This window comes from Schistocerca gregaria, chromosome 1 (assembly GCF_023897955.1).
Source record: "Schistocerca gregaria isolate iqSchGreg1 chromosome 1, iqSchGreg1.2, whole genome shotgun sequence".
NCBI lineage: Eukaryota > Metazoa > Arthropoda > Insecta > Orthoptera > Acrididae > Schistocerca > Schistocerca gregaria.
In genome coordinates, this window is record NC_064920.1 from 938738300 (window position 1) to 938764771 (window position 26472).

Here is a 26472-nt window from a genome sequence, read left to right on the forward strand (position 1 = left end):
TTACATTCTTCAATTTCATGGTTTTCGCAATTCTACACGATAAATTTGTATTCCCTGTGTAGAAACCATAAGATCAATGCTGGAAATTCCCTGATTTTTACATCTCTTCCCTGTAAGGTTTACAATTCTACTGTCTTACTCAACACCTCACCTGACTTCATCTCATTTTCTTCCTATTGATATTTGACAAGACTTAAACGAGTTTTAAATGGCACGAAAGACAAATGGTTTGAACAACGGGCCTAGTGGAGTTAAAGGAATATTTTTGGCTGTTGCAGAGAGGGGAGACATGGGAGGAAATGCTGACGTAATCCAGAGACTGGCTTTGCCAACTCAGTTTTCAGCTTCAACGCACAATTATAATACAACTACTGCTAGGTTGCAATTACAACTACTGCTAGAAGAGCCAATATGTACTGGAGGGACACAGCCTCCACCTCTTCTAGTGCCGCTTATAATTCAAGTCTTCTACTTTCATATGTATTTCTGATGTACTGTATTCAGCAACAATATCAACTGTCAACCTTTTAAATTCAAACACCTAGTGTCCAAGAATATGCTCTGTTAGAATCAAGGAAACTTCAGCCATTTCAGCTAGTGAGCTCTTATTGGCTGCAACTTGTTATGCAATCAACAGCCAGCACAGGTACCACATTACACTAAAGCTCATTTTACACGCGTGACTTACTGGTCAAAATCTACTACTCTATGTGCACCTTTCATACTTGCAACTAAATCGGCAACCAAACATGACACGAGTGTGTAACTTCAATGATCTATAAATTGTGCCGAGAGTAGAATTCTTAATTTTTGGGGATGATGTATGAAGAGTATGCACGGAGACAAGGGACTATGGCAGTTCCTGCTAACAGTAAGTTATAACCTATTCCGATTGATTTTACCCCTATTACAGAAATGGATTTTATGTTTTTGCGGCTTCTTAATCTTTGTTGTATTTTTTGCTTTATTTTGTCACAAACTGGAATGTTACCCAAGGTCCTAGTATTTTTTCCTACTAGTGTGTGTTCTGCAAGTGAGAAGACATATCTGAAACCAAAAAGTATTTACATTTTACAGAGAACGAACCGACCCTGTTTAGACAGAATGCGAATAGATAAACCCATTTACTGAAAATTATTTCAGCAGTGAGAAACTTTTTAAAAAACTGCACTCTACATACTGTCTGACAGGTTTGCAAGCATGTATTTTCTTGTATGTGTACTGAAATGTTTGGATGACACTTTTCCTATTCTTTCAGTTCTTAAGAGTGTGAAGAGTTCGTCAAGAACTTCCACTGTGAATTCTGTTTCAGTCATTAATAAGATCTATTGCCACTGCTTTCACCTATATTTTTTGTTATATTGTGATTTTTCCTTAAAACAGATAAGCCCCAATCTAACTTTCACCATTAAGATGCGATAATCCACAGCAGCAGACATCTTTCAAAACACTAGCAATTTCGGCGCTGATATGTAAATGAAAATGACCGTTCAAAACAGATGAGACACTATACGGAAACAAAATGACAGTAATCAATTGAGACAAGGAAGTCACTCATATAAAAGGGGATTTTATCACACGTAAAATAAGCTTGTTTGCTGTACACACTAGAGCTCACTGTAAGCTCTTCACTTTTTGCTTTCTTCTCTGTGAACACAAAAAGAAAGATCTCAAAAACATACATTCTGAAGTGTAATTTGGAGCCATAACATGTAATAAAATAGCTCTATTAAAGGTACCAAGATACCAATTTCAATTTTTGGTGAGTTTTCACTTGCTGTTACACATCTATATTTTTTATAAACAGATGAAATTCATTATCACAAATTATCGTGTGAACATTGTATTGTACATTTAGTTTCCTTCATTTATACAGGTTTTATGCCCAACCCAAGAGCAAAGCTCCACTGAACCTCCAACCACTCATCCACACTCTTTGACAAGGCCACTGGCAGAACGTAAATTTTGCCGGAAACCTTTGGCTGCCACTGCTGATGATTATTCAAAATTAAGCATTGGCAGGGTTTCAACCTGGGACCGAGGGCATTTTGATTAGTAAAAGAAGACACTACATAGAGATCTCCTCTAGATTATCACATTAACTATTGCTCCTGTTAACTTTCAAGCTGCTATCAAAACAAAATGTATGTCTAAAGCTGATTGATGTGCAATGATTATCCCAATATATTAATAACGAATGGTTTACATTCAGAATCAAATTGACGTAAGAATAACTAAAATTTATTTACCATACACATACATGACATACATTTGATATTGCCTGAAAGTCTATCAACAATTGGTTTTGTCTGCAACTTCCTTCAGGTATTATATAGAATAACTACAAATTTCTAACAGGTCCATACATGAATAACTACGTTAAAATAGCTAGATGATCACAGAACACAAATACTCTTATTCAGTCAAGAGTTCAGCATGTACATTTTTAAACACCAACTTACAACATTCCTTTGTTTTTAACGTGTAAGATATATGTATGCACCAGTCATTATGATATCTGGCATACATTACTTTTCATAGCCTAAAATATATGTGAAGAAAGCAAAGGGATGAGAGAAACAATTTATAGATGACTTAATGGAACTCATTTCATCCACTGTGGATCTGAGATGTTTACAACAATACACACATTACAGCTTAGTGTGTTAACGAAAATGTGTTATACGAAGCCAGGAAACAAACACCATCACATATCTATACGTCCACATACAAGCATTGAAATTGTGTTTCGACAATGAAGTTTTCAAGAACTCATTGCTGCAACAAAAATGTATGTAAAAGATTGACTTTGATTGCAAGTGACACTAATTATGTATTTTTCTAAGCAATTCTTCATAGGGGAGCTGCAGATCATATGTGCACACATTTTCTGTGTTTTTTTTATATAGTTGGAGATACATATATATAGTTTCTACACCTATTTCAAATTCACTTCTAACCTATACATGGAAATGTCTAATGAAAATCTTGCAAAAATTTTTAAAATGCGATTAATCAACAGTTGTTGAAGGTGTTGGAGTTGTATTACCACCTTTCTTCACTGTACTTTCTCCTTCAGTTTTACCATCTGAAGACTTTTTCTCATCACCATCACCCTCTGCCATTGGCTCATCTTCTGTCTCTGCAGCAGTTTTTGTGGTAGATTCAACTACTTCTGAATCTGATGGGTTAGCTGTCGCATTACCCTTTTCACTATAGCGAAATCTGTCGTATCTGCCACCCTCTGCTCTAGAATCTTCATCTTCATCAGAAGACTTATTTCCAGGTTCTACTTCTCTAAGTAAGTCTCCTAAATCTTTATCAACATCAGCCCAAAGTTTGTCATCCATTCCAGCTTCCAAATCTTGATCCAAATCAACATCAACATTCTCTCCATCCATGCGACACTCAGCATTGTTTTCGAAAGAAAGATCTGCTGCTCTAGATTCATCATGCGAGGCATCACCTTCCTCATTTTCCTTCTTTCCAGACCCATCTCCATCCTTGGTAGAATCATCCTTATTCTCAGTAGCATCCTTGTCATCCTCATTCTGCATTTAAAAATTTCAATGAGCACACAAGCAAGTAAATTTCAACTATAGAATATTAATTATCAGTTACTTGTTTTCAAGTGGAAAATAAAATTAAAAGCAGCAACATACAATCTAATGTACTTTAAGTAACTGATCAATTCAGATACACCAACCTCATTTGATTCTCCCTTTTCTTCATCTTTGGAAGAATCTTTTTCTGCATTTTCTTTAGCCATTTCCTTGCGATGAATTCTCTCTGCTTCTTTTCTGAGAGCCCTATCATCGCGATAACGCACATAGCGCTGTAAGTGTGTGCGAGTGCGACAATGAATTGAAAGTTCTCTTTCTGGATTATCAAACCGTGGCAGATAAAGACGACACAGATCACAAAAATAAACTTCTACTTTCTTAACGTACTCTGCACCTGTAAAAGACAAAACCCAAAATACTTTACATCGAGTGTGCCCCTTTCTTTAAATTACAACTTACATGGTAATTTTAATAGTCATAAGTAGACTACCTATTTAAAGAAGCAGACAATACGCTGGTTCTATAAGTAACTGAATACACTCTCCACTGAACTATGCAGTTACAAATATGAATTGTGTAAAAGTATGTACCACACCACAGCCAGAATGCACAAACAACCATCAACATCAATTGATGCAAGAAAGTTCTTTATTATTGCCGATCCAATGTGACATGACTTATTGATGATTGGATGTTACCAGTGACTCACAAGTGACAAATTCATTCTCCTCGCACAATTTTTCCTGACCTAAGTTATTCATAAACATTCAATTGCTTTTTGAGAGTATTCCATTTGATACAAACTATACAATACGACGAGAGGTAATTGTTTAGAGAATTATTCTACATAAAATTAGTGCATCCATTGTTTAATCACAGCTCCTTGAGGTGGTTAAAAATGAGTCATTCATACCTCATGTTTTCTTGAGACATGAAGCAAAAACTGACAAACTAATTATAGACATTGCCAAACCTTAGGATACAATGCAGCAGTTTCAAAATTGTGCCACAAGATCAGTCACAAAACGTTAATAACACTATTGCCATTTTGCCTGTACAGTTAATCCTTTATTGTGACTGAATCATACTTCATTCTTCATAATTTGAAATCAGATTCAGAGGGCTTACACTCAGGTCAACTTAATTATTTGTCTAGGCACCGGCTATAGTAGCTGAAATTTCTATGCAGTATTGAAGTGTCACATGAATTGTTACATTAACATCTTACGCACTCTAAAAGAATTTTTTGGTGAAATATTTAATAGTTACTTTCAGAAACTAAAATACGCACAATAACATTTATGATGAAAAAAAAAAAAAAAAAAAAAAAAAAAAAAAAAAAAAAAAAAAAAACAGAATTACCGATGCTTACAACTAGTCTTACCTAAACAAATTTTTGTTTTCGATTTCTTCTCTTCACCATCTTTATTTTCCTTTGACTTCCCCTCACCTTCTGACTCTTCATCGCCACTATCTGTCAAAGAAACAACACAATGAACTCACTTGGAAAGCACGAACACACACTGTACTAGCCCTTTAAGCCTAAGTAGTTTCATGAAGAGACCACCAAAGTATTTTCACTTGTGCCTACTGAAATTGTGGTTTCTGACTTAACTAGTACAAAAATATTAATCTGTGCAACATCTTGCAACAAGAAAGGAACTATGAGCTCCAGGAGGATGCAGTGGGTCTTGAAACAAATGGGAGTTGAGGGAAAGGTTATAGTGTTCAAATTCAAATTCAGGTTTTTTCCTTCCAATGATAATGTGAAGGTAAGAGTTTTCAGTTTACATAATCAGCAACTGTGACAGTTCTACATTTCAGCTAATATTAAGTACTCCTTTTCCAGCAAAGCTCCAGGATAGGTTTTTTAATTACTGAGTCTGCAAAACTAAAAAAGGACGAATGTTTTTATGTTACCTTGTATGCATGTGCCCTCAACATTTCCTTGGCCATGTTTCCACATCAACTCACTAGGTGGCAGGGCTGTGCTTAGCAAAACACTGTTTGGGTTCGTAGCGCATTAGTTACAACAACGGATGCCAATTGTGAGTAGATAGTGAACATTAAGTTTTGTGTTAAGCTCAGGAACACAATGATTAAGGAAGAAATTGCAGGTGAGGCACTTTCAGGAAGTCTTGTTTGCGAGTGGCCCAAAAGGTTTTGAAAGGGCAGAGATTCAGTGGAAGACAATCCCAGATCTGGTTGTCCATCTACAGCACATACTGCTACAAACACGAAGAATGTAAGGCAGTTATTGCAAGAAGGTCATCGTGTAACTGTGTGTACAATATCAGAACAAATTAATTTTAATCTTAAAGTTTGTCATAAGATTTTATGCGAAGATTTAGGGAATGGAAAATAATGCAAAACTTGTTCCTCAACCACTGACATCCAGAAACAGGAAAGATGAATTTCTGCTGAACTATAGGATGGAGCCTGATGTAATTCCTCATTCATGTCAAAGATTACTGCTGGAGATGAAAATTTATGCTACCAGTATTACCCTCTCATGAAGTGTCTAAGTAGCGAATGGCAGAGCCCTGGATCACCAGCTCAAAAATAGTCAAATGTCAACCTTTAAGAACAAAGAATGTTGATCGCATTATTTAATAGGAAAGGATTAGTGTACCATGAGTGTGTTCCTCCAGGCCAAAAGTGAACCGAACTCGTTTACACAAGTCTTAAAACATTGGCAAGTAATGTGATGTCGCCTTCCTAACTTGTGCCCTTCTAAGGACTTGCTCTCACTGCATGATAATGCAACATCCCATTCTGCTTGATCAAGAATCTGGCCAGACATGCTGTTACTGCCATCTTAGAGCCACCATCTCTCACTGTGCAATTTTTTCTTGTTTCTACATGTGAAAAAGTGCCAGAAACGAAAGCTTCCTCAAGATATTGAGGACATCCAAAAGGCTGTGAATAATGAGCATTCAAGTAGTGCAGCTGTAAATTTCCCTACATGCTTTTAAGACTTTCAGAAACATTGACAATCATGTACAGATAGCCAAGGAAACTACTTCAATAGAAACTTCCTGGCAGATTAAAACTGTGTGCCCGACCGAGACTAACTCGGGACCTTTGCCTTTCGTGGGCAAGTGCTCTACCATCTGAGCTACCGAAGCACGACTCACGTCCGGTACTCACAGCACTTGCCCGCGAAAGGCAAAGGTCCCGAGTTCGAGTCTCGGTCGGGCACACAGTTTTAATCTGCCAGGAAGTTTCATATCAGCGCACACTCCGCTGCAGAGTGAAAATCTCATTCTGGAAACATCCCCCAGGCTGTGGCTAAGCCATGTCTCCGCAATATCCTTTCTTTCAGGAGTGCTAGTTCTGCAAGGTTCGCAGGAGAGCTTCTGTAAAGTTTGGAAGGTAGGAGACGGATACTGGCAGAAGTAAAGCTGTGAGTACCGGGCATGAGTCGTGCTTCGGTAGCTCAGATGGTAGAGCACTTGCCCGCGAAAGGCAAAGGTCCCAAGTTCGAGTCTCGGTCGGGCACACAGTTTTAATCTGCCAGGAAGTTTCATATCAGCGCACACTCCGCTGCAGAGTGAAAATCTCATTCTACTTCAATAGAATCTAGGATCATTTGGTAAGTGCCATTTTCTATTTTAAAGAGATGCAACCTTTCACTTACAGTAAGTTGGCGAAGATGTCAAAAATCCTTCATGTGTGAGGTAACTACACAGCTTATTGGCGTGTATATTCCACCACCTCTTTGAGGATGAGCAAATCATAGTAAAATAGATAATAATAATAATAATAATAATAATAATAATAATAATAATAATAATAATATGAAGTCCTATGACTCAAAGGCAGTGTCTACTGCAGCAGCAAGTAAAATCCCAAACAAAGAAAATGGAAATGTTCTATATGCAAAGTTGGACTATGTAAGGTGAAAGGAAGAGTGTGCTTTCCGCTGTAGAGTTTTCATTTGCTAGTACTGAACATGAAGAAATACAACTTTTTACATATTTAAAATGAAGTATAATCTTAACATAATGAATTCTGCTTTTGCAGTTTTATTCTCAGTTCTGCTTACTTCGCAATAATATTTCTGTTTAATACATAGTTGACAGAATTAAAAACATTCATCTGCAATAAATAAAAATGCTATATTCTATAAGTAATACACAATTTCAACTCAGTTTTAAAAAATAATTCATTGCTCAAAGGGTTAAGTGATGACTATGAACATCTTTCTCATTAACTTCCAGTGAATTTGTCAGATAAGTTACGAGAATTTTACATATTACCCCGCCACTTTACCACCTCAAATTTACCATATTTACATTACCATATCATTAGTAATATTCTTCCCCAAGTACGTGCAATGTCTTCTGGAAACGTTGAGCACAAGATGTTAGAAACATTCAATGTGGATGTTGGGACTGCATGAACTAACACATACTTGTAAGCAGTAACTGAATTGTAAGATATATGTAGCCATCAGTGTAACTCCAGGCATAAATGCTTGCGCAAAAAGATGCACAGTTAAGCATAGAGAAATAGTGCTGGCTTACCATCAACTGTTCCCACAGAATCCAAGATCATGAATTTATCCATGTTTACTTCCTTCTCTTCCTCTTCACCTCCACTTGGCTCATTACTTCTTGAACGACGAGCCCTCATTCTTTCATCTAAGAGTGCCTTTCTCTGTTTGGAGAGGCAAGAGGTTAAAAATGCAATTTAGAACAAAATTAAATTTATGTAAAAAAAATTTCCAAATACCTTGATATGATCCAGTGAACAAATGTGATTCTCATACATCATGGGAGATTTGAAACCCATTCGACAAGTGCTGCAATATGGCATCAAAAACTTCCTCATAGCCTGTAGGATAAATAAATTTTCAGAACAAGCTTCCAACAAACCTACAACTACATCTAAACTGTGTGTCAACTACAGATAGACTTTTGCTCAAGGCAAAACATATTTATCTGCTAATAAATACACAACACCATCAGGAAGAGGAGAGCTATTAATTTTTTCTGGGATTGGGGTGGGAGAGTTTTTGTTTGCTCTTACAGAACATGATGAGTATGACAGTTTGTATCTATATCACGTTTGAGAACCACTTATACCATACCAATCCACCCAGGATTGTGAAAAACATTTTGTATTTACTCATGACAGCAGCCCAGGTGGTCACTGAGAAATTTGACTTGGCAGTGATTTGCAGCATGAATTATTATGAAACAGTAAAATTTTAAGCCAATGGGGGTGAGGGTGGGGGAGTGGAAGGTGCAGGTGAGGGAGAGGGGGAGTGGTGTCTAATAAATTCCATAGTTAATCTGAAAATAGTACTCACGCGGTGTGCTTCTGACACTTGGTGTTTTGTTTTAAGTTGTCTGTAATACAACTTACAAATTGGGCAAAAATTGTTTCTTGATGACAAAGTGCCTTTCAGTTCTTCATTTTCTTCAATAATGCGTTGTTTCTGGCGCTGTGACAAACGCATGCGGGCAAGAGTCTGTTTATGTTTCAAAGCCTGCTTACGCATTGCATTACCATGTTTTGATGAGTACAGATGCAATGCATACTCCTGTGACGAGAAGAAACATCACAGTAAATTAAGAACTTTTTGTTACGTACTTAAAAAGAGAAGTCAACACTTAGTCACAAATATCAAAACCAGTAATAAAAATGAATTTTTCATAGGTTAGTAAGCATTATATCACAGGGCACTTACGTTTTATTTTATCAGACTAATTTTCACAAAGTCCATACTTTAGCTCAATTTATTCTAAACTGGTCAGATGTAATGTATTTGTACCAACTGTCTAAAAAAAGACTTGCCAATCAAAAATTTAAGGATGAGACCACCCTTACATAGGAACTATCTGGAATCTCAGAAAATGTAAATTTCTATTACATTTTATACACACACCCACAGATATTCTTTTCTTGTACGCTAATGCAGACATAGGGAAACAAACTGGAAATCTTAAATTGGTAGAACATACATAGCAAATGTATATGCACTACAACATCCAGAAGTGGCCTCAATAAGCTTTCAATCAAAGAGACGCAGCAATATCTTTGTGGTTGTATACAAGGAAGAACCCTGGAGATACAAAAAGGTATCAGATAGATAATACAAGGGTAAGAAAGAGATTTAGGAACCAGGTTTTAAATTGCAAGACATTTCCAGAGGCAGCTGTGGACTGACCACAATCTATTGGTTATGAACTATAGATTAAAACTGAAGAAACTGCAAAAAGGTGGGAATTTAAGGTTATTGTACCTAAATAAATTGAAAAAACCAGAGGTTGTACAGAGTTTCAGGGAGAGCATAAGGAAACAAATGACAGGAATGGGGGAAAGAAATATAGTGGAAGAAGAATGGGTAGATTTGAGGGATGAAATAGTGAAGGCAGCAGAGGATCAAATAGGAATAAGACGAGGGCTAGCAGAATTCTTGGGTAACAGAAGAAATATTGAATTTAATTGATAAAAATGCAGTAAATGAAGCAGGCAAAAAGGAATACAAAGGTCTCAAAAATGAGATCAACAGGAAGTGCAAAATGGCTAAGCAGGGATGGCTACAGGACAAATTTAAGGATGTAGAGGCTTATCTCACTAGGGGTAAAATAAATACTGCTTACAGGAAAATTAAGGAGACCTTTGGAGATAAGAGAACCACTTGTATGAACATCAAGAGCTCAGATGGAAACCCAGTTCTAAGCAAAGAAGGGAAAGCAGGAAGGTGGAAGGAGTATATAGAGGGTCTATACAAGGGCGATGTACTTCAGGGCAATATTATGGAAATGGAAGAGGATGTAGATGAAGATGAAATGGGAGATGCAATACTGCGTGAAGAGTTTGACAGAGCACTGAAAGACCTGAGTTGAAACAAGGCCCCAGGAGTAGACAACATTCCATCAGAACTACTGACGGCCTTGGGAGAGCCAGTCCTGACAAAACTCTACCATCTGGTGAGCAAAATGTATGAGACAGGTGAAATACCCTCAGATTTCAAGAAGAATATAATAATTCCAATCCCAAAGAAAGCAGGTGTTGACAGATGTGAAAATTACCGAACTATCAGTTTAATAAGTCACAGCTGCAAAATACTAACGCAAATTCTTTACAGACGAATGGAAAAACTGGTAGATGCGGACCTCGGGGAGGATCAGTTTGGATTCCGTAGAAATGTTGGAACACGTGAGGCAATACTGACCTTACGACTTATCTTAGAAAATAGATTAATAAAAGGCAAACCTACGTTTCTAGCATGTGTAGACTCAGAGAAAGTGTTTGACAATCTTGACTGGAATACTCTCTTTCAAATTCTAAAGGTGGCAGGGGTAAAATACAGGGAGCGAAAGGCTATTTACAATTAGCACAGAAACCAGATGGCAGTTATAAGAGTCGAGGGGCATGAAAGGGAAGCAGTGGTTGGGAAGCGAGTAACACAGGGTTGTAGCCTCTCCCCGATGTTATTCAATCTGTATATTGAGCAAGCAGTGAAGGAAACAAAAGAAAAATTCGGAATAGGTATTAAAATCCAGGGAGAAGAAATAAAAACTGAGGTTCGCCAATGACATCGTAATTCTGTCAGAGACAGCAAAGGACATGGAAGAGCAGTTGAACGGAATGGACAGTGTCTTGAAAGGAGGGTATAAGAAGAACAACAACAAAAGCAAAACGAGGATAATGGAGTGTAGTCAAATTTAGTCGGGTAATGCTGAGAGAATTAGATTAGTTAATGAGACAAAGAAGTAAAGGAGATTTGCTATTTGGGGAGCAAAATAACTGATGGTGGTCGAAGTAGAGAGGATATAAAATGTCTACTGGCAATGGCAAGGAAAACGTTTCTGAAGAAGAGAAATTTGTTAACATCGAGTATAGATTTAAGTGTCAGGAAGACATTTCAGAAAGTATTTGTATGGAGTATAGCCATGTATGGAAGTGAAACATGGAGGATAAACAGTTTGGACAAGAAGAGAATAGAAGCTTTCGAAATGTGGTGCTACAGAAGAATGCTGAAGATTAGATGGGTAGATCACATAACTAATGAGGAAGTATTGAATAGAATTGGGGATAAGTGAAGTTTGTGGCACAACTTAACTAGAAGAAGGGATCGGTTGGTAGGACATGTTCCGAGGCATCAAGGGACCACCAATTTCGTATTGGAGGGCAGCGTGGAGGGTAAAAATCGTAGAGGGAGACCAAAAGATGACTACACTAAGCAGATTCAGAAGGATGTAGGTTGCAGTAGGTACTGGGAGATGAAGATGCTTGCACAGGATAGAGTGGCATGGAGAGCTGCATCAAACCAGTCTCAGGACTCAAGACCACAACAAAATGGGGTTATTTATTGACTGTCACTTTTTATTTGTGGTTTACTGTTGCTATTTGAGTTCACATATTGGTTTATTGTCATTTGGGATAGTGGACGCTAGAAAATAGTGTGTCAGGTGGACAATTAGGAACATTTCTGACATTCTTTGAGTTCAACCAACAGTTGACAGCAACAGAGCAACATTTGTACCGTGTATGGAAATAATGCCATTTGACAGAGCAAGGAAGAAAATGGTTTTCTCACTTTAAGGAGAATCGTTTTGATATTAATGACTCTACATTCATGAAGACCTTCGAGGTCTGATGAACATTTTAACATATGAACCCACAATGATCAACATCAGAATACTTTAGAACTGGCAAATGTGATGAACTGTGATTATTCCACCATCTTGTGACATGCATGCAATGGGGAAGGTTAAAAACTGGGTGTAAGAGTATACAGTGTACTTTAAGCCAGAATTACAGAAGTCACTTCACTGGGAGGCCGTATGTGCAACTCTGCTTGTTCATGATCAACTGGCTTGTGAACAACACCGACCATTCCTATCCCACATTGTTGCAGATAATGGGAAATGGTGTCCCTATGCTAACAGAAACGAAGGAAATGGTCCAGTCTAAATATGGTGTACTGTGAATTGTTCCCTGGGGTGCAACCATCACTACTGACACTTACTTCAAAAGATGATGATGATGATGATTATCATCATCATGAGTTGGCACTCGACATCACAGTCATCAGCACCCGGATGAAAAGTCAACATGAAATCCCATGGGTGAGGACGAAGACTGTCCCCACATGCAGAGCAGTTTATACCATACTAAAGTCTGCCGTCCTTCTCCACCAGTTTATGGATGGGGCCTGATAGTTCACAAAATTTCACCACTCTGTTAACACTGGTATCAGTATCTGTGAGGACCGTGTGCAGATCTCCAGCGAGACAGAGCTGCCCTATCATCAGTACACAGGACACACAGAGCCACAATATGCAGAACTGGAAGCAGCATGCAAAAAACTTCACAGGAAGGTGGATCCTCCCCCCAGAGGATGAAGCCATGTGTGAAAGGGCTATGCCCGATGCACAGTCTCTTAAGCAAAACCTCCTTCCAGCAGCGACTGTCAGAGGTCTTGCAGGCAAAAATCAAAAACCCTGCCCAGTAAGACTGCATGAAGTGATGCTACTCCACAGTAACACCCACCTGAATTCTGCTGGACTGACAAAGAACACTATACAGGAGTTGGGTAGGGGAAGTCATTCTGTACCTACCTTATTCATCTGATCTTGTGCTATCAGATTTTCATCTTTTTCACTCTATTGAAAAACTTTCAAGGAACTTACTTTCTGGATGAAAATGCTCTTTGAACATGGCTCTTGAGTTTTTCACCTCAAAACCATGCGATTTCTACATTCCCACAATTGAGAAATTACCCCAGGTTTAGCAGACTGGTAAATAGTGAAGGAGAGTTATCAATGACTATAGTCTTATACGTATCTGTTGTGTTTAATAAACTTGCAGAAAAATGCTTTGAACTTATGCTCAAACCTAATATTTATTTTGAGGCTACTTTATCACCTGCTGTCATATCAAAGATAAACTTTTAACTAAGCTTGCAGAATAAGCATGTAGTGTCCAGACTTCTGATGTGCTGCTTTACTGACGAGACTCACTCACACACCAATACATATATGTACTTGCTATCAACATGCTGCTAATGCCGTACTGTTAGCAAATAATGATAAAAATTCCTACAAAACTAAGAAGCACTGTGCTTTGACACATGGCATAAATTTTCCACAAAACAAACATGCAAAAAATGCATAATTTCTTTGCGATGTGAAGGATCAAATGTACACGCAAAGGTGAACAAAAAATGCATTTCGTGGATGCACCTATCCAAATTTAAGGCAAAGGCTTAAATTGTATTTCATAAAAAAAGTGCTTATTACCTTGAATGTTATGCACCTCGAATAACAGTGTGGGCAAGTCAACCGAATGAAAGGCCTTGACAGGAAGTTGGTCCGGCGATGGCCCTCTTCTTCACTCACTGCTCGATCATCAGAACCCTGCTTAATTGTAACCTGCATTTAAATAACACTGTAAACAGCCCAATATTAAGTAAATACTAAAACTCACTAACAGTATGAGGATTCTAACGGGAATAGCCAACACTCTTCATAGTTTTTAACTTTCATAGTATATGTATATCTCATAACACCTTACCAACAGTGAAACATGAACAGATATCAGGTAATAACGTGGAACGATTTGCTGTGTACTTTCGGTAAATACATCAATAGGTAAACAATATTAAATTTACCTGCACCCCTAACTACTTAAATATGGCACTAAATTCCAGCCGATATACTAATCCTTTTAGGAATGTACTTTAAAACTGGCAATGTGTGTACGTGGCTTCGTTCAGTTTTATTTATGCTACTAAGAATTTTATTACCTAAAACATTTCTATTCTTAACATTACTTTGAGAAGGACAGCAGCAACCTTATGGCAGTCAATGTGCTAAAAAGGACAACTGTTTCTGACACTGAGAGCTCATGGTGTGAAACTTAGGACTATAATAAGTTATTTTAATAGTAATTTCCAAATATTTAATGACACACACTGAATCTGTAATCTCAAATTCCAATGAAAAGAGATTGCAGGTATTCAATGCAACAGTACAAGCTGTGTTGACTAAAATATCCCATTTAGCTGAATAACAAACATTAAAAACAGGGAGCCCACCATGAAGAGATGAACAATTTTAACAGCACTGGAGGGGTGGGGGGTGGGGGGGGGGGTGGAGAATGCATACTGGTCACATTGTAGTGCTGTATATGGCGTAAAATTGCTATCAGGCAGTCACACAACATTCCATCGTTGATGTAAATCATACCATAAAGTTGTTAAAGTTGTGTGTATGTGCCAAGTTGGTTGTATGGAATCAGTTGGCTCAACATGGAGACATAACAGTGGCAGAAAGTTTTTATGTTTGGTCCTGCACATGACCACAGTGTGGTCTGGGACACTTTGGAACAGCCAGTGAAATGTAGCAATCAATATCCTCATCATTTGCTACCTACAGCACCTATTTGTCAAGGAGTGGCTTGATCTTGATATGGCTTGCCTGAAGATATTTCTGGACACCATTCCTTGCTGAACCGAGGTTTTTTTCAAGGCAAGATCTGGCCTAACATGGTATTAGTATGTAATCTCCCAGAATGATGATTTTTTTGTTCCATGTGATTACATCCATCAAGTGTAATGAATCACGTTTTCCACTCAATTACAACCTAGAAATGTCATTCTTTCAATGTTCATCTTGAAAGACAATGGCAAAAGGTAACTACTCCATAGTATGATTATAAACTGTTTGTCCAATGTCAAAAGTAATACCAGATATCAACAATGTCACAACAGAAAATGCATATCATTTTTAATTAAGCTTTCTATATTCAAGACATATTTCTTTCATTAGCACCTTATGGACCATTCTTAGACAAAGGAATTACAGTACATTCTATACATAAGCAACAATCACAACAGAATAGCATTCATTCGAACTTCCAATGATCTGAACAACCAAAGAGCACTTTAGTCTTATCCAAATTTAATTTTTTTAAATTAACTCCTTGTAGTCAATCTCTCAACAGTCGAATGCAACGAACTTCCTTGATACAGAAATTTGTTAAGCTAGGAAGTAACAAACAGAAATTGTAAACAGAAGTATGTTGACTACAACTGTCAATTGTCTCTTGGACCCATCTCTCTGACCACTAAGGACCAGTTAAATTATTGTTCTCCACCAACCCCCAGCTGCAGAGGAAGTACTTCAAATTGGGCTCCCAGTTTTCCTTGAGGGCTATTGAAGTGACAAGAATTCAGTATCTCAGCACACCAGTACTGTGACAAAGTGGACTCAGTACAGAATGTGGGGAGCCTGACTGTAGCAAGCCAACCATATGTTTGATAACATTGGGTTCATTAACAGTATAAAATATTTTCATGTCTACGAGTACAGACTTTCTTTGGGCTTCCTACGTTTATATTTGAAACTACAGCCCAACATGTTCAAATTTACAGTTCATTTAAAGGTAAGCACATACATCAGAACAGTCAAAAATGACATAACAAAAGCAACGTAAATACTTCTCATTTCACATGGGTGTCAAGAGAACACTTATCAATAGTAAACATGTACAAAATGAGATCAATAAATTTTGTTGCAAATCATTTAGCCATCAGTGCCAGTCAAGTAAAAAGGGTGTGATTACCAGAGACTGGCTGGTTTCACCTCTCACAATGATTCATAATGTCACTTTTTAATAACAACATTTAAAATTTATTTATTTGTTAGCATCATTGGTGACAATCCACACGAAGCTGTAGGTTTCAGAACAGTTGGCTCCCTAAAGCCAGTAAAAAGAAATAGCATACGAATTCCGAAAGTACCACACCTAAAAGCACTGTGGTGTTCACACTATCTGATTAAGAATGGTTTTAGTACTATCAAATGCTGATGCACTCCTTTTGGGAGATTTTAATAGTATGTAAATTTCAGAAACTTCAAATAATACACAAAAAAGGAGAAAATTATAAAATGGTGCCATTTGAACTAAAACTTTCCAATTACTTTTAATAATTTTCAATTCAACTATTACCCCCTGTCAAACATTCACAGAAAACATACCTGACAATGAGCAACAGATGTGGTAAGCACTTAATCCTTTCACTGTGATGTTGGGAAAGTGGTCAGAAAACCTCTGTCCACAGCCAGGAATAGACTCTCACAGTGATTTTCTTTTTAATTTTTTAAATTTTTTACTTCTAACTAAATAAAACTTAAGGCCACCTAAACATAACTCTTAATACTTATTTTTACGGCTTTGAAAAAACAATCACTTAGAATTTCTTCAATGTATGATACTTTCGGAAATACATAAAATGATGCTGCAATCTGAATAATATATTGAGACCTTATTCTTCTTTTTGGAGCCAATTCAGGCTTATAACATATGTAGCAATATCTCTGAGGCTTCTGTTTTCCTCCAGGTATGGGTGAAAGAAACTGGGAAACAGGGCCTGTCAGTTTCTTGGAAGATTCAACAGAAGAAACCCTATTTTGTTTTTTAACCCAATTTTGACACTGTTCTTTTCGATGAGCTGTCTAGATGACAGCTGTATCTATTTGTTTCCAAATAAATTTTACTCAAGTTCTGGAGTAACAAGATGTTAAAAAAGATCTAATATTTCAGATTCATTGTTCAGACAACAAAATGTCTGAAACCTAAACTTGTGACCTTTTGGATAAAATTCATTGTTCATCCAGTATAACATTCTTCTGTCTGTTCCGAGATAGAGAAAGCATACCGCCATAAGTGGAAGATGATGCCATTCAGTGCACTGAAGCAAGTGAACAATGAATGACGGTAAAACAATGCAATTTTTACACTTAAGAGTGGCGTCTTAAGAGTGTCTGTAGAGTGCTGAAGATGCCATTATCAACACCTCACTGAGTTTGAATGAGGTAATGTAATAGGGCTAAAAGAAACTACATTTTCTTCTGAAATACTGCAAACAGACTTGGTAGGGATGTAGCCACTGTACATGCCCTGCTGGCAGCAGTGGTCATTAGACTGCATGGTCACAAGAACACTGGGTGTCAGATGGCCACATGACACTACTGAGAGAGAAGAACATAGTGTTTGGAGTATGGCTATGACACATCATACTGCTCTCTGCAGCAGCAATTTGAGCAACAGTTGGCACCACAGTAACAACAAACCGTTACATATCTGCTACTTCAAGGACAGCTCTAAGACAGGTGCCCTGCAGCATGCATTCCACTAAGCCCAGACACATTGGACGTTTGCTTTTTGAATTATTGTCTGAGGTGCGATTTCATATGACAGTAGTAGCACTATCATGGTTATACCATGCACCAAGACTGCAAAATTGCATGTCAATGTTGTGATTCTGCCTGTTGTGCTGCCACTCATGAACAGAATTCCAGAGGGTGTTTTCCAACAGGATAACACTGGCCACTTACCATGTTGCAGTCCATCATGCTCAACAGTGTGTGGATATGCCTTGGCCTGCTCGATCATTCCAGTCTCAGCCACGAACAGTAGTAACTACCCCTCTAATGATCAATGGAGTAAAACAGGCATGGAACTCCATCCCACAAAATGATATATGGCACTTGTGCAACATAATGCATGCATGTTTGCATTCAACATTCTGGCAGTTCAAGGTTGCCACAAGTTTTCCCAAGTAAAATTCCCTATCAAGTTTTAGAATTTTTCCCTGACAAATTTTGACATCTCAAGGGTAAGTTAAGACGTAAATTGTCAATCTGTCTTTGCAGCTACAGTACAAGAAACAATAGTGCAAATAAGGGAATATCTAACAAAATCTTGCAAGTAGATGATGTTTACTGATATGATCAAAATATTAGGAGTAACATCAACATTTTTTGTAATTAACTGTTTTTAGATGGAAAAAGCAAGCCAAATGGTATATGTTGTTTATTTAGACCACAATTGTTGTTTTACTTCAATAAAACAAGACATATTTGGTGACAAAATCACGGATTTCCTTGGAGTCATAAGACAGATTTAAAATACCTTCACTGATTTCAGAAATGACCTCGCAAAAATGTAGGTCTCTTGAAAGAAGGGTATTGTGTAAACCAGCACTGTTGGTGACAGCAATAAAATGATGGTTCTACTATGTTCATTATTGCGGGTTATTACCCATTGTGTTATATCTATTATTTTAGAGGTATTTTGTGATTTTTCTTTCGAGAAATCTACAAGTACCTAGCGTACAAACCATTAACAACTGACAAATTTCTTGTTATTGTCTGTACTTTCCAACATATATACTACTTTGCAAGTGCCAAAATGTACTACAACAAATAAGACATTTACAAATCCTGAAATGCATCACCCATGGCCTCTGGCCTGCTGATGAGCATCACACACACAGACACTGCCTGCAGGGAGATCAGTGAGACTAGATCTGACAAGTAGGGGCTGTACATTAGTGGGACCCGAATGGCTTCAGATCAGCAGGCACCGTCCATTACAGATAACTGCAGGAAAGGCCTACAGTTTTGGCCCAGTGTGGAAATCCACTTGTGTGGCCAGCTATTCAGGAGCCACCCAGATATATAAAGGCCTATTAAAAAACTGTCACAGAACCTGGTACTAGTTGCACATACATATTCAATGGCTGTGAAAGTGGTGGTCGACGGCAAATTTGATTTTGAGTCTGTTATTTATTTATTGAATTTAAAAATTTAAATTGCTGCCAATTTACTCGTTGCGAGCTGTAATCTTATATTATGTCTAAGTTAACAAACTAGAAAGGAGGATCTTAAGGGCACTCAACACTGAGGGAAAAGTATTACAATTAGAAACTGCATTTATCTTGAGGCAGCACAACTGATGACATGCAAACACACAGACAATATATTAAGCCAGAATTTGAGAATGGGGGCACTTAGCTACCTGCAACAAAGTTTGTGCATAATTTCAAACTTTGCGAAACTAACTCACCCCCGTGCTTAAACTCAAATATTTAACACTACCTAATTTGAAAAGTAATGAGACATCTGAAGCTGTCTAATACATGGGAATTAGATTCTTTAGAGAACTGGGAGTTTACGGGTATCAGCATCACCCCCTTCACTATGTGCAAACCAATTTTGTAATTAACAACTACATTGATAAATACAAAAAATACCATGTGTATGCACGCTCCTCCGCTTGTAAAGCAGGGCGCTGCAGGGTACAATTTTTTAAATGTAAGGAAATGAATTTTTTAAATTTAAGGAAATGAATTTTTCCTTACCCAAGATTAAGCATGTTTCCTTGCTGCCATGGAATCTATTAATGCAAACTTTACAGCATATTTATTATAGTGTGATACACACATAATTGAAAGCATATTATATTCTAGCATTTATCTGTGCCATACTCACATGAACTCCTCCATTACTTTTAGTCTCTTTCTTCTCACTCTCAGTCTTATCTGTTTTTTCTCCACCTTCTGTTTCTTCCTCTTCTTCCTCAACTTCTTCTCCTTCTTCCGGTTCCTCATCTTTGGTTTCTTTCTTAACCTCTTTTTTAACCTTTTTCGTCTTCTTTTCCTTTTTGTCAGGTGTCTCCCCTTCCTCTAACTCCTCTTCAGCATCATCCTCTTCGTCTTCCTCCTCGTCTCCACCTTCTCCTTCCCCTTCACCTTCTTGATCTTCAGCCTTCTAAAATTTAGTCACTTCATGTCAGACAATGAATATAGATGTGCAATACAATGTCAAAAGGTAGTAACAAAATAGCAAAATATCGACCCATGCAGCATAAAAACATTGTCAACAGTGTTGCATAACTGAATACATTAATGAACAATTGAAGTAGATAAATATGTTGGAGAGGATGGTGCTCCTGTTACCTTAAAAAATTACAGTTTGGACTGTAGTATGACAAATCCAGCTATCAGACTCTTGGATCAGCAGATATGTGTATGCTCCATCTCTAACGTTATGCACTGAGGTTACAACATACTTAGTGCCAAGGGTATACCTTGAGTACATTTACTCTGAATACAATGCTGCCGGACTAACTGTTATGGGTAACAATTCTACCAGAACCATCAATTACTACTAACATTTTCCTGATTATAAGACAATGTTTTTCTTCCAAATTCATAATTCAAAATACGCAGCATCATCATACTCACACTAAACTATTGCTGCTGAGCTTTACTTTGTGTACTGGTTAATATATTGTACAGGGGTTGTCTCACATTTATAGAGCTTTTGCTATTGAGGTCACATGCAGATATATTTCGAAGAAATGAAAGGACACATCTGTGCAAATGATAATATTCAAACAGACTCAAGATTTCCCAATATGTCTCAAACAATCATGTGACACCTGACTCTCATGGCGACAGTGCACACAGGATACACGAGAAACTATGAACTAGACACAACAAACTACTGCTATGCTTAAAAAATTATTGTGTGAAATACAGGAGGAAACAGCACAATTCCATCATGTTACAAACTATTGTATTTGAACATGTTTGCAATTAAATTTCTCGTACACGTATGCATACTACGTACAAACATTAAAACTGCTATTCCAGTAAGGGTAACATTCATTCAAAGGCAGAAATGTTATCCTTCAAAAGACATTCCTTGGTTCTGAAGCCAGATCAATATTTTCATTATGAGAGAGTGTAATGATCTAGTTAGTGGGTTACAAAAGAGTAAGACAGTCACTGTTGTTCTATTAGAATATTGGGTGAAGATGTTACCAGCTTTTGATCAGCTTGATAACACAGTGACATTAAGGTGAGACGAAGAAAATAGGTCCATAATGAAACATCTAATGAACTTATTCCTAATAAACTGAATTATTGTTGTGAGAGAATTAAGTTATGCACCACAACTGTAATACTGTTGTGGAAGAAAATTACAGAGGCAGGACACATCATGGAGATAGTGCCGACATCAGGCCAAGCAGAAATTCAATAATTGAACTGAACCATGATTGTGATCTTATATTTATGTATTACTTGCTGTTACACATGACTTGCACCCTACATGACGTTACATCACACTGCCAACAATGGGAATCTATACTGTGTACACTGTCTTTAGGAACATCTGCCATGTTTGAACTGCAGTGTGACTGAATCCATTTCTATTCAAAATTGAACAAATACTCAACAATAATATTAATTTCTGCAGGGGACTGCAGAACTCTTGATAGGGGTCAATGCCATAATTACGTGCTACAATGTTGACTCTCACAATGACATATGACGAGAATGAAAGAGGTTGTCAGCTGCTGGTTCAACATAGTCAATGAGAAACAGGGGGGCGGACAATCCGTTTGAAGACAGAGATATTGTAACATTCCCACATCAGTATAGAAGTGATCTAAGATTTCATGAGCAACTATGGAAATATCTACAGTTACTCATCTATAACTGTAAACCCATAAACAAAATTATTTTAAGCCCAACGTATGTGCTGTTAAACAATGGATGAGAAGTGCTTAATTTGGCCTACGTGGTCTTGGTGAGAAAGGGATTGTTTTAATAAATGTGGCATCTTGCTGCTGTCTATACTGACGGCACATTGTAAAACTGTTTAACTGTGTTATCAGAAAGTTACTGCACTTCTCTTACCATTAATCTCTTCCATTCATAAATTTATGGCACTTGAGTGGGCTGCACTGAGTGAAGCCACACACCACACACCCATTGTGAATGTCTAGGTGGGTGTTGGTATGTCTGATTAAATACGACTGGTCATGTTCAAATCTAGAAGAGGAATAACCTGCTGTAATGCATTGCTTGATTTTTGTGGAAATATCTGACATTCCATAACAATTAAGTTACCTACATCAGTTACAGAAGGAGTCAATTTAAGCCTTAAGGCCTCTTCAGAGATTTGGAGAACTGGGGCTATGGTGGTGCAGTTTATACCTTCAAGCTGTGAAAATTATTCCAGCCACAGATCATGGAGACAATGAAATTGACATATCAAATACATATTGACATGCTACACTTTGTGCAGGGTCTTCGGCACAGCAGACAAGTAACGGCTAACTGTTTAGCTCTTTTCACATAATAGAGCATTTAACAGCAGCAAATAAGTACTCACTACTGCACTGAAAGCAATTCCACTCTATTAATACCAGCTCAGTGGAGTTATTTTATCCACTCACAAGAGAGACCTGGACAGGAAGTGCTAAGAAGGTGTAGTCTTTCAATCAAAAAGTGAACAGCACTCACAGGGTGACTAAGTATCAATTTCCCTCTAGCATTGCAGAACAGCATGCAGAGATTTCTGTAGATTCTGTCTATATGTGTAAGTATTATTAATAATGAATATCTATATTCCATGTAGTGTAACGGCACTTTGGGGAAGTGAAGACCCCTGGACATGTCTGCACAATGTGAAAACAGTGAATCCTAAACCATGCTGTGGCTGGGTCGATGTACCTTTGTGAAACACATTATAGTTCATATATGTGACATAGTGCACCTGAGAAAATGGGGAACTGCCAGTTCGTGCTTCGTTTTGCAGACTTATGAAGGAAAGAACAGCACGACTAACAATCCAGCGGCCAACCTTCCCCAAATGCTCTTAATTTTCACCCCTGCCTTTCAACCACTAAACTTGCTGATTGCAATTTATCCCTCAAAATATACCTGCTTCACTCAGATGTGGTACATACTGTAGTGATTCGAGAATTTCTGTATAAATTCTATCTACCGTTTCTAACACACGATGTTCTGGATATGAGTGTGGGATGGTAGAATCCTACCTACTGCGAGTCTCATGTTTGTGTGCAGTCGCAGGAAGAAAGACAAGGTGGACAAACAGCACCCACAGGTACCTGTAAGGCAATCCACAGATGTGTGTGTAAGGAAGAACCATGAAGTTTATATGCAGTTCTGTGCTTATTGGGTCATTGACTATTGTTATTAAAACAAAGAAAAAGAACTCTTGAGAACTCATGGCGTAACCTTGCTACATGCAACACTGTTTTCTGAGCCATGTTAAGAAAAGTTATCAAAGCCAACTTTCTTAACTGTAATTCAATTTGTTTCTCACATTCGATTGTATGAGGTACTTACTGGAAGTTAAATATTTATGTTGAAGTTAAGAGTTTTATTGTGTATCAAAGTCAAATACATCATGAACTGATGAAAAGTAAAGTTTGTATGTCAACTTATTTCATAAGTAGAAGAGAGTCTAAAAATTCCTATATCTAGTGTTATTCAACAGAGAAGTAGTCCAGATGATTTCCAGCAGCCGGCTATCCAGTAATGAAGAGTGGCTGCGAAATCCAAGTAAGTCACCTCGAAAAGAAATGGACGGTGGTTTGGAGGAATAAACCGAAGTAACCCAGATTCACACTCACACTAAGTCGGAAACACTAGAATACATTTAAAATTTGTTCTTAACACAGTTCATTTTAGAACGCACATCGATTTTATAACATTGAAACGCTTATTGCCCTGATTTTTCCATTCCCTGCAATGCTAAATGGAGTATTTCCAAAAGAAAAAATGAATAAGATCTTTTTGTACGAAATCTAATGTAGTTTAATGTTATACTTGGATGTGACCTTTAAACCCCAATCCACCACACTCTTGATTTTTCGTATTTAATGCATTACACCACCACCACCACCACCACCTACAAAAATCTGCAGCTACACAAATTTCCCCCCCCCCCCCCCCAATTTTCCTTCAATTGACTGAACTAATCCTGACCAACAAAAAGTGTTTTGGACAGCAGGAAGACAATAAGCTCTTCAGCCCCTAGTCCCATATACCTCCAAGTTTTATTTTTTCTTCATTATGTACGCAACTGAACCTTTTCTGACCTGAGTTATCATATACAATACACACCACACGTGCAAAACTCCCCTATTCTTCATCCCGCTGAGCCCATGGGTGTCAGCATTGACTGACAACTTCGGATTCTGCGAAGTAACACTGAAGACAGGTCTTTTTCTAACTGAATGTTTTCACATGCTTCAATAACTCATTAAAGCTGTGAAGACATTCTTTAGTCAATAGCTAACTATAAATTAATGTATAACTTATAAAGTATTAAAATTTTGGATTTTGTATATGATATCTCGGAACTCAATGCCAACTTTATGTCAGAAAGTGGGGTTTGTTTTTATATACGCTTTGTTAAGATGTGTGACTGCCATGTTCAGAAGAATATGGTCAAAATGCCAGACAGAAGGCTGCAAAGAACTTACCTTTCTACGATGTTAGCAGTGTTAAGTGTTCCTTTGCTTTACTATTGTCAGGAAATACTTTTTACAAATTCCACAAAAATTAAATTAGGACAAGTATTGTTTACTTTATAGGGATCAATGTGCTATCACAAACACTTTAAACAATTTTGCAACCATAATTCTCGTTAAGTATCTTACAACTGTTTAAAGTTTTGATATGAAATGGTTTTGTTGAAATCCGCAGCAAATGAGAGGAATATGTGTAATGTATATGACTTTTTTGTGATGAAGTGACAATCAGCAGCACAGTTGTGTGTATTATTGCTCTGCTTAAGTCCTGAGATTTCGTTTATAACACCTATAAAAAAAATACACAATGCTTAAAAAATTTTTTGGAGTCATTCATTGTTAACTAACATTAACATAATAGCCCACTATTAATTTTCACATGTGCTCTAGGAGGAAATGATAATTCCAGTTCCATATAAGTTGGCTTATGCAGTACACACAATCAACAATGAATGGTAAATTCCTTACACATTCACTGCCGTTTGTTATTATTCTTTAGCAACAAAATCTTTATGTTAACTTTTCCCATTTCCCAAAGATTACCATTGAAAGGGTATGTACTCTATAACAACAGGTCAACTGGCAAAACATGACCCAACCTCTTGTGTTAGTGATGTGTGTTCTTGCCAAATGCAAAAGCTAAGCACAATCTCACAACAGCAATATACATCTCACTTTTGCAGTATAAGTACACTGAACATCAACAGAAATTCTCTTTGCCATTAGTTCTGTCCATTCATTATCTTACAGACAAGAGAGACTGCTGACAGAAAAGGAAACAGATTGTAACTTTGTATAATACTGAAGGAAGCATACAACGCAGTTACAAATTAACGATTATCTACTCATGAGTTGAAGTAAAAAGTAGCCTTTAAGAGACCATACAAATCTGATCTGGAAATGTTAACACAAGAAAATACAGATTCCTTGAAACTTCAAGATTTTGTGTGAAGACCATATTTTTCTGAACACGAAAGAAGAGGCAGATTGCAAATCTCTAATCCAAAATGTAAAAGTGCTGGAATAGTAGGTTAACTGTGTGGAAATGCAGTACATGACACTAAAGTATTTTTGCGAAAATTGAATTTGAGTCCAATACACTGCTTTACATCAATGTGGCATGTTATGAAATTAATTGTGTGATTTTCTCGTCAAATCCATTAATATTTGTCTTTTACAGCATACTCAACACACAATTTTACACACTAAAAGCCTTAACCATCATGGTGGCTGCTGTGTCACAAGACAAACTTCGTAAATTATCTTGTGTGACAAAGGATTGAATCAACCTGTGTTTCCAACCCACACGATTCAATGGACACTAAAAACTGAAAATATGATACTGTGCTAGCAATGAAACACCAATTTGGCATGAAATATCTTGTTGTTGTTGTCATCAGTCCTGAGACTGGTTTGATGCAGCTCTCCATGCTACTCTATCCTGTGCAAGCTGCTTCATCTCCCAGTACCTACTGCAACCTACATCCTTCTGAATCTGCTTAGTGTACTCATCTCTCGGTCTCCCTCTACGATTTTTACCCTCCACGCTGCCCTCCAATGCTAAATTTGTGATCCCTTGATGCCTCAGAACATGTCCTACCAACCGATCCCTTCTTCTAGTCAAGTTGTGCCACAAACTCCTCTTCTCCCCAATCCTATTCAATACCTCCTCATTAGTTACGTGATCTATCCACCTTATCTTCAGTATTCTTCTGTAGCACCACATTTCGAAAGCTTCTATTCT

At 37.5% G+C, this 26472-nt stretch overlaps 1 protein-coding gene across 5 annotated transcripts in view; it reads right to left on the reverse strand.

The window, feature by feature from the left end:
• Positions 1–2219: 2219 nt before the first annotated feature.
• LOC126275441 (trichohyalin-like) overlaps positions 2220–26472 on the reverse strand; it is an 85195-nt gene continuing 60942 nt past the window's right edge. For 2 of the 5 annotated variants that reach the window (XM_049977198.1, XM_049977197.1), the window contains exons 8-15: positions 19865–20143; positions 13826–13957; positions 8881–9114; positions 8301–8402; positions 8093–8225; positions 4948–5037; positions 3707–3957; positions 2220–3551 (exon numbers count right to left, since the gene is read on the reverse strand). In XM_049977198.1, the coding sequence (XP_049833155.1) occupies positions 3012–3551; positions 3707–3957; positions 4948–5037; positions 8093–8225; positions 8301–8402; positions 8881–9114; positions 13826–13957; positions 19865–20143 (1761 nt within the window). In that variant the 3' untranslated portion in view covers positions 2220–3011. The remainder of the gene's footprint in view (positions 3552–3706; positions 3958–4947; positions 5038–8092; positions 8226–8300; positions 8403–8880; positions 9115–13825; positions 13958–19864; positions 20144–26472) is intronic. The other 3 variants (XM_049977202.1, XM_049977200.1, XM_049977199.1) reach the window with 2 other exon arrangements.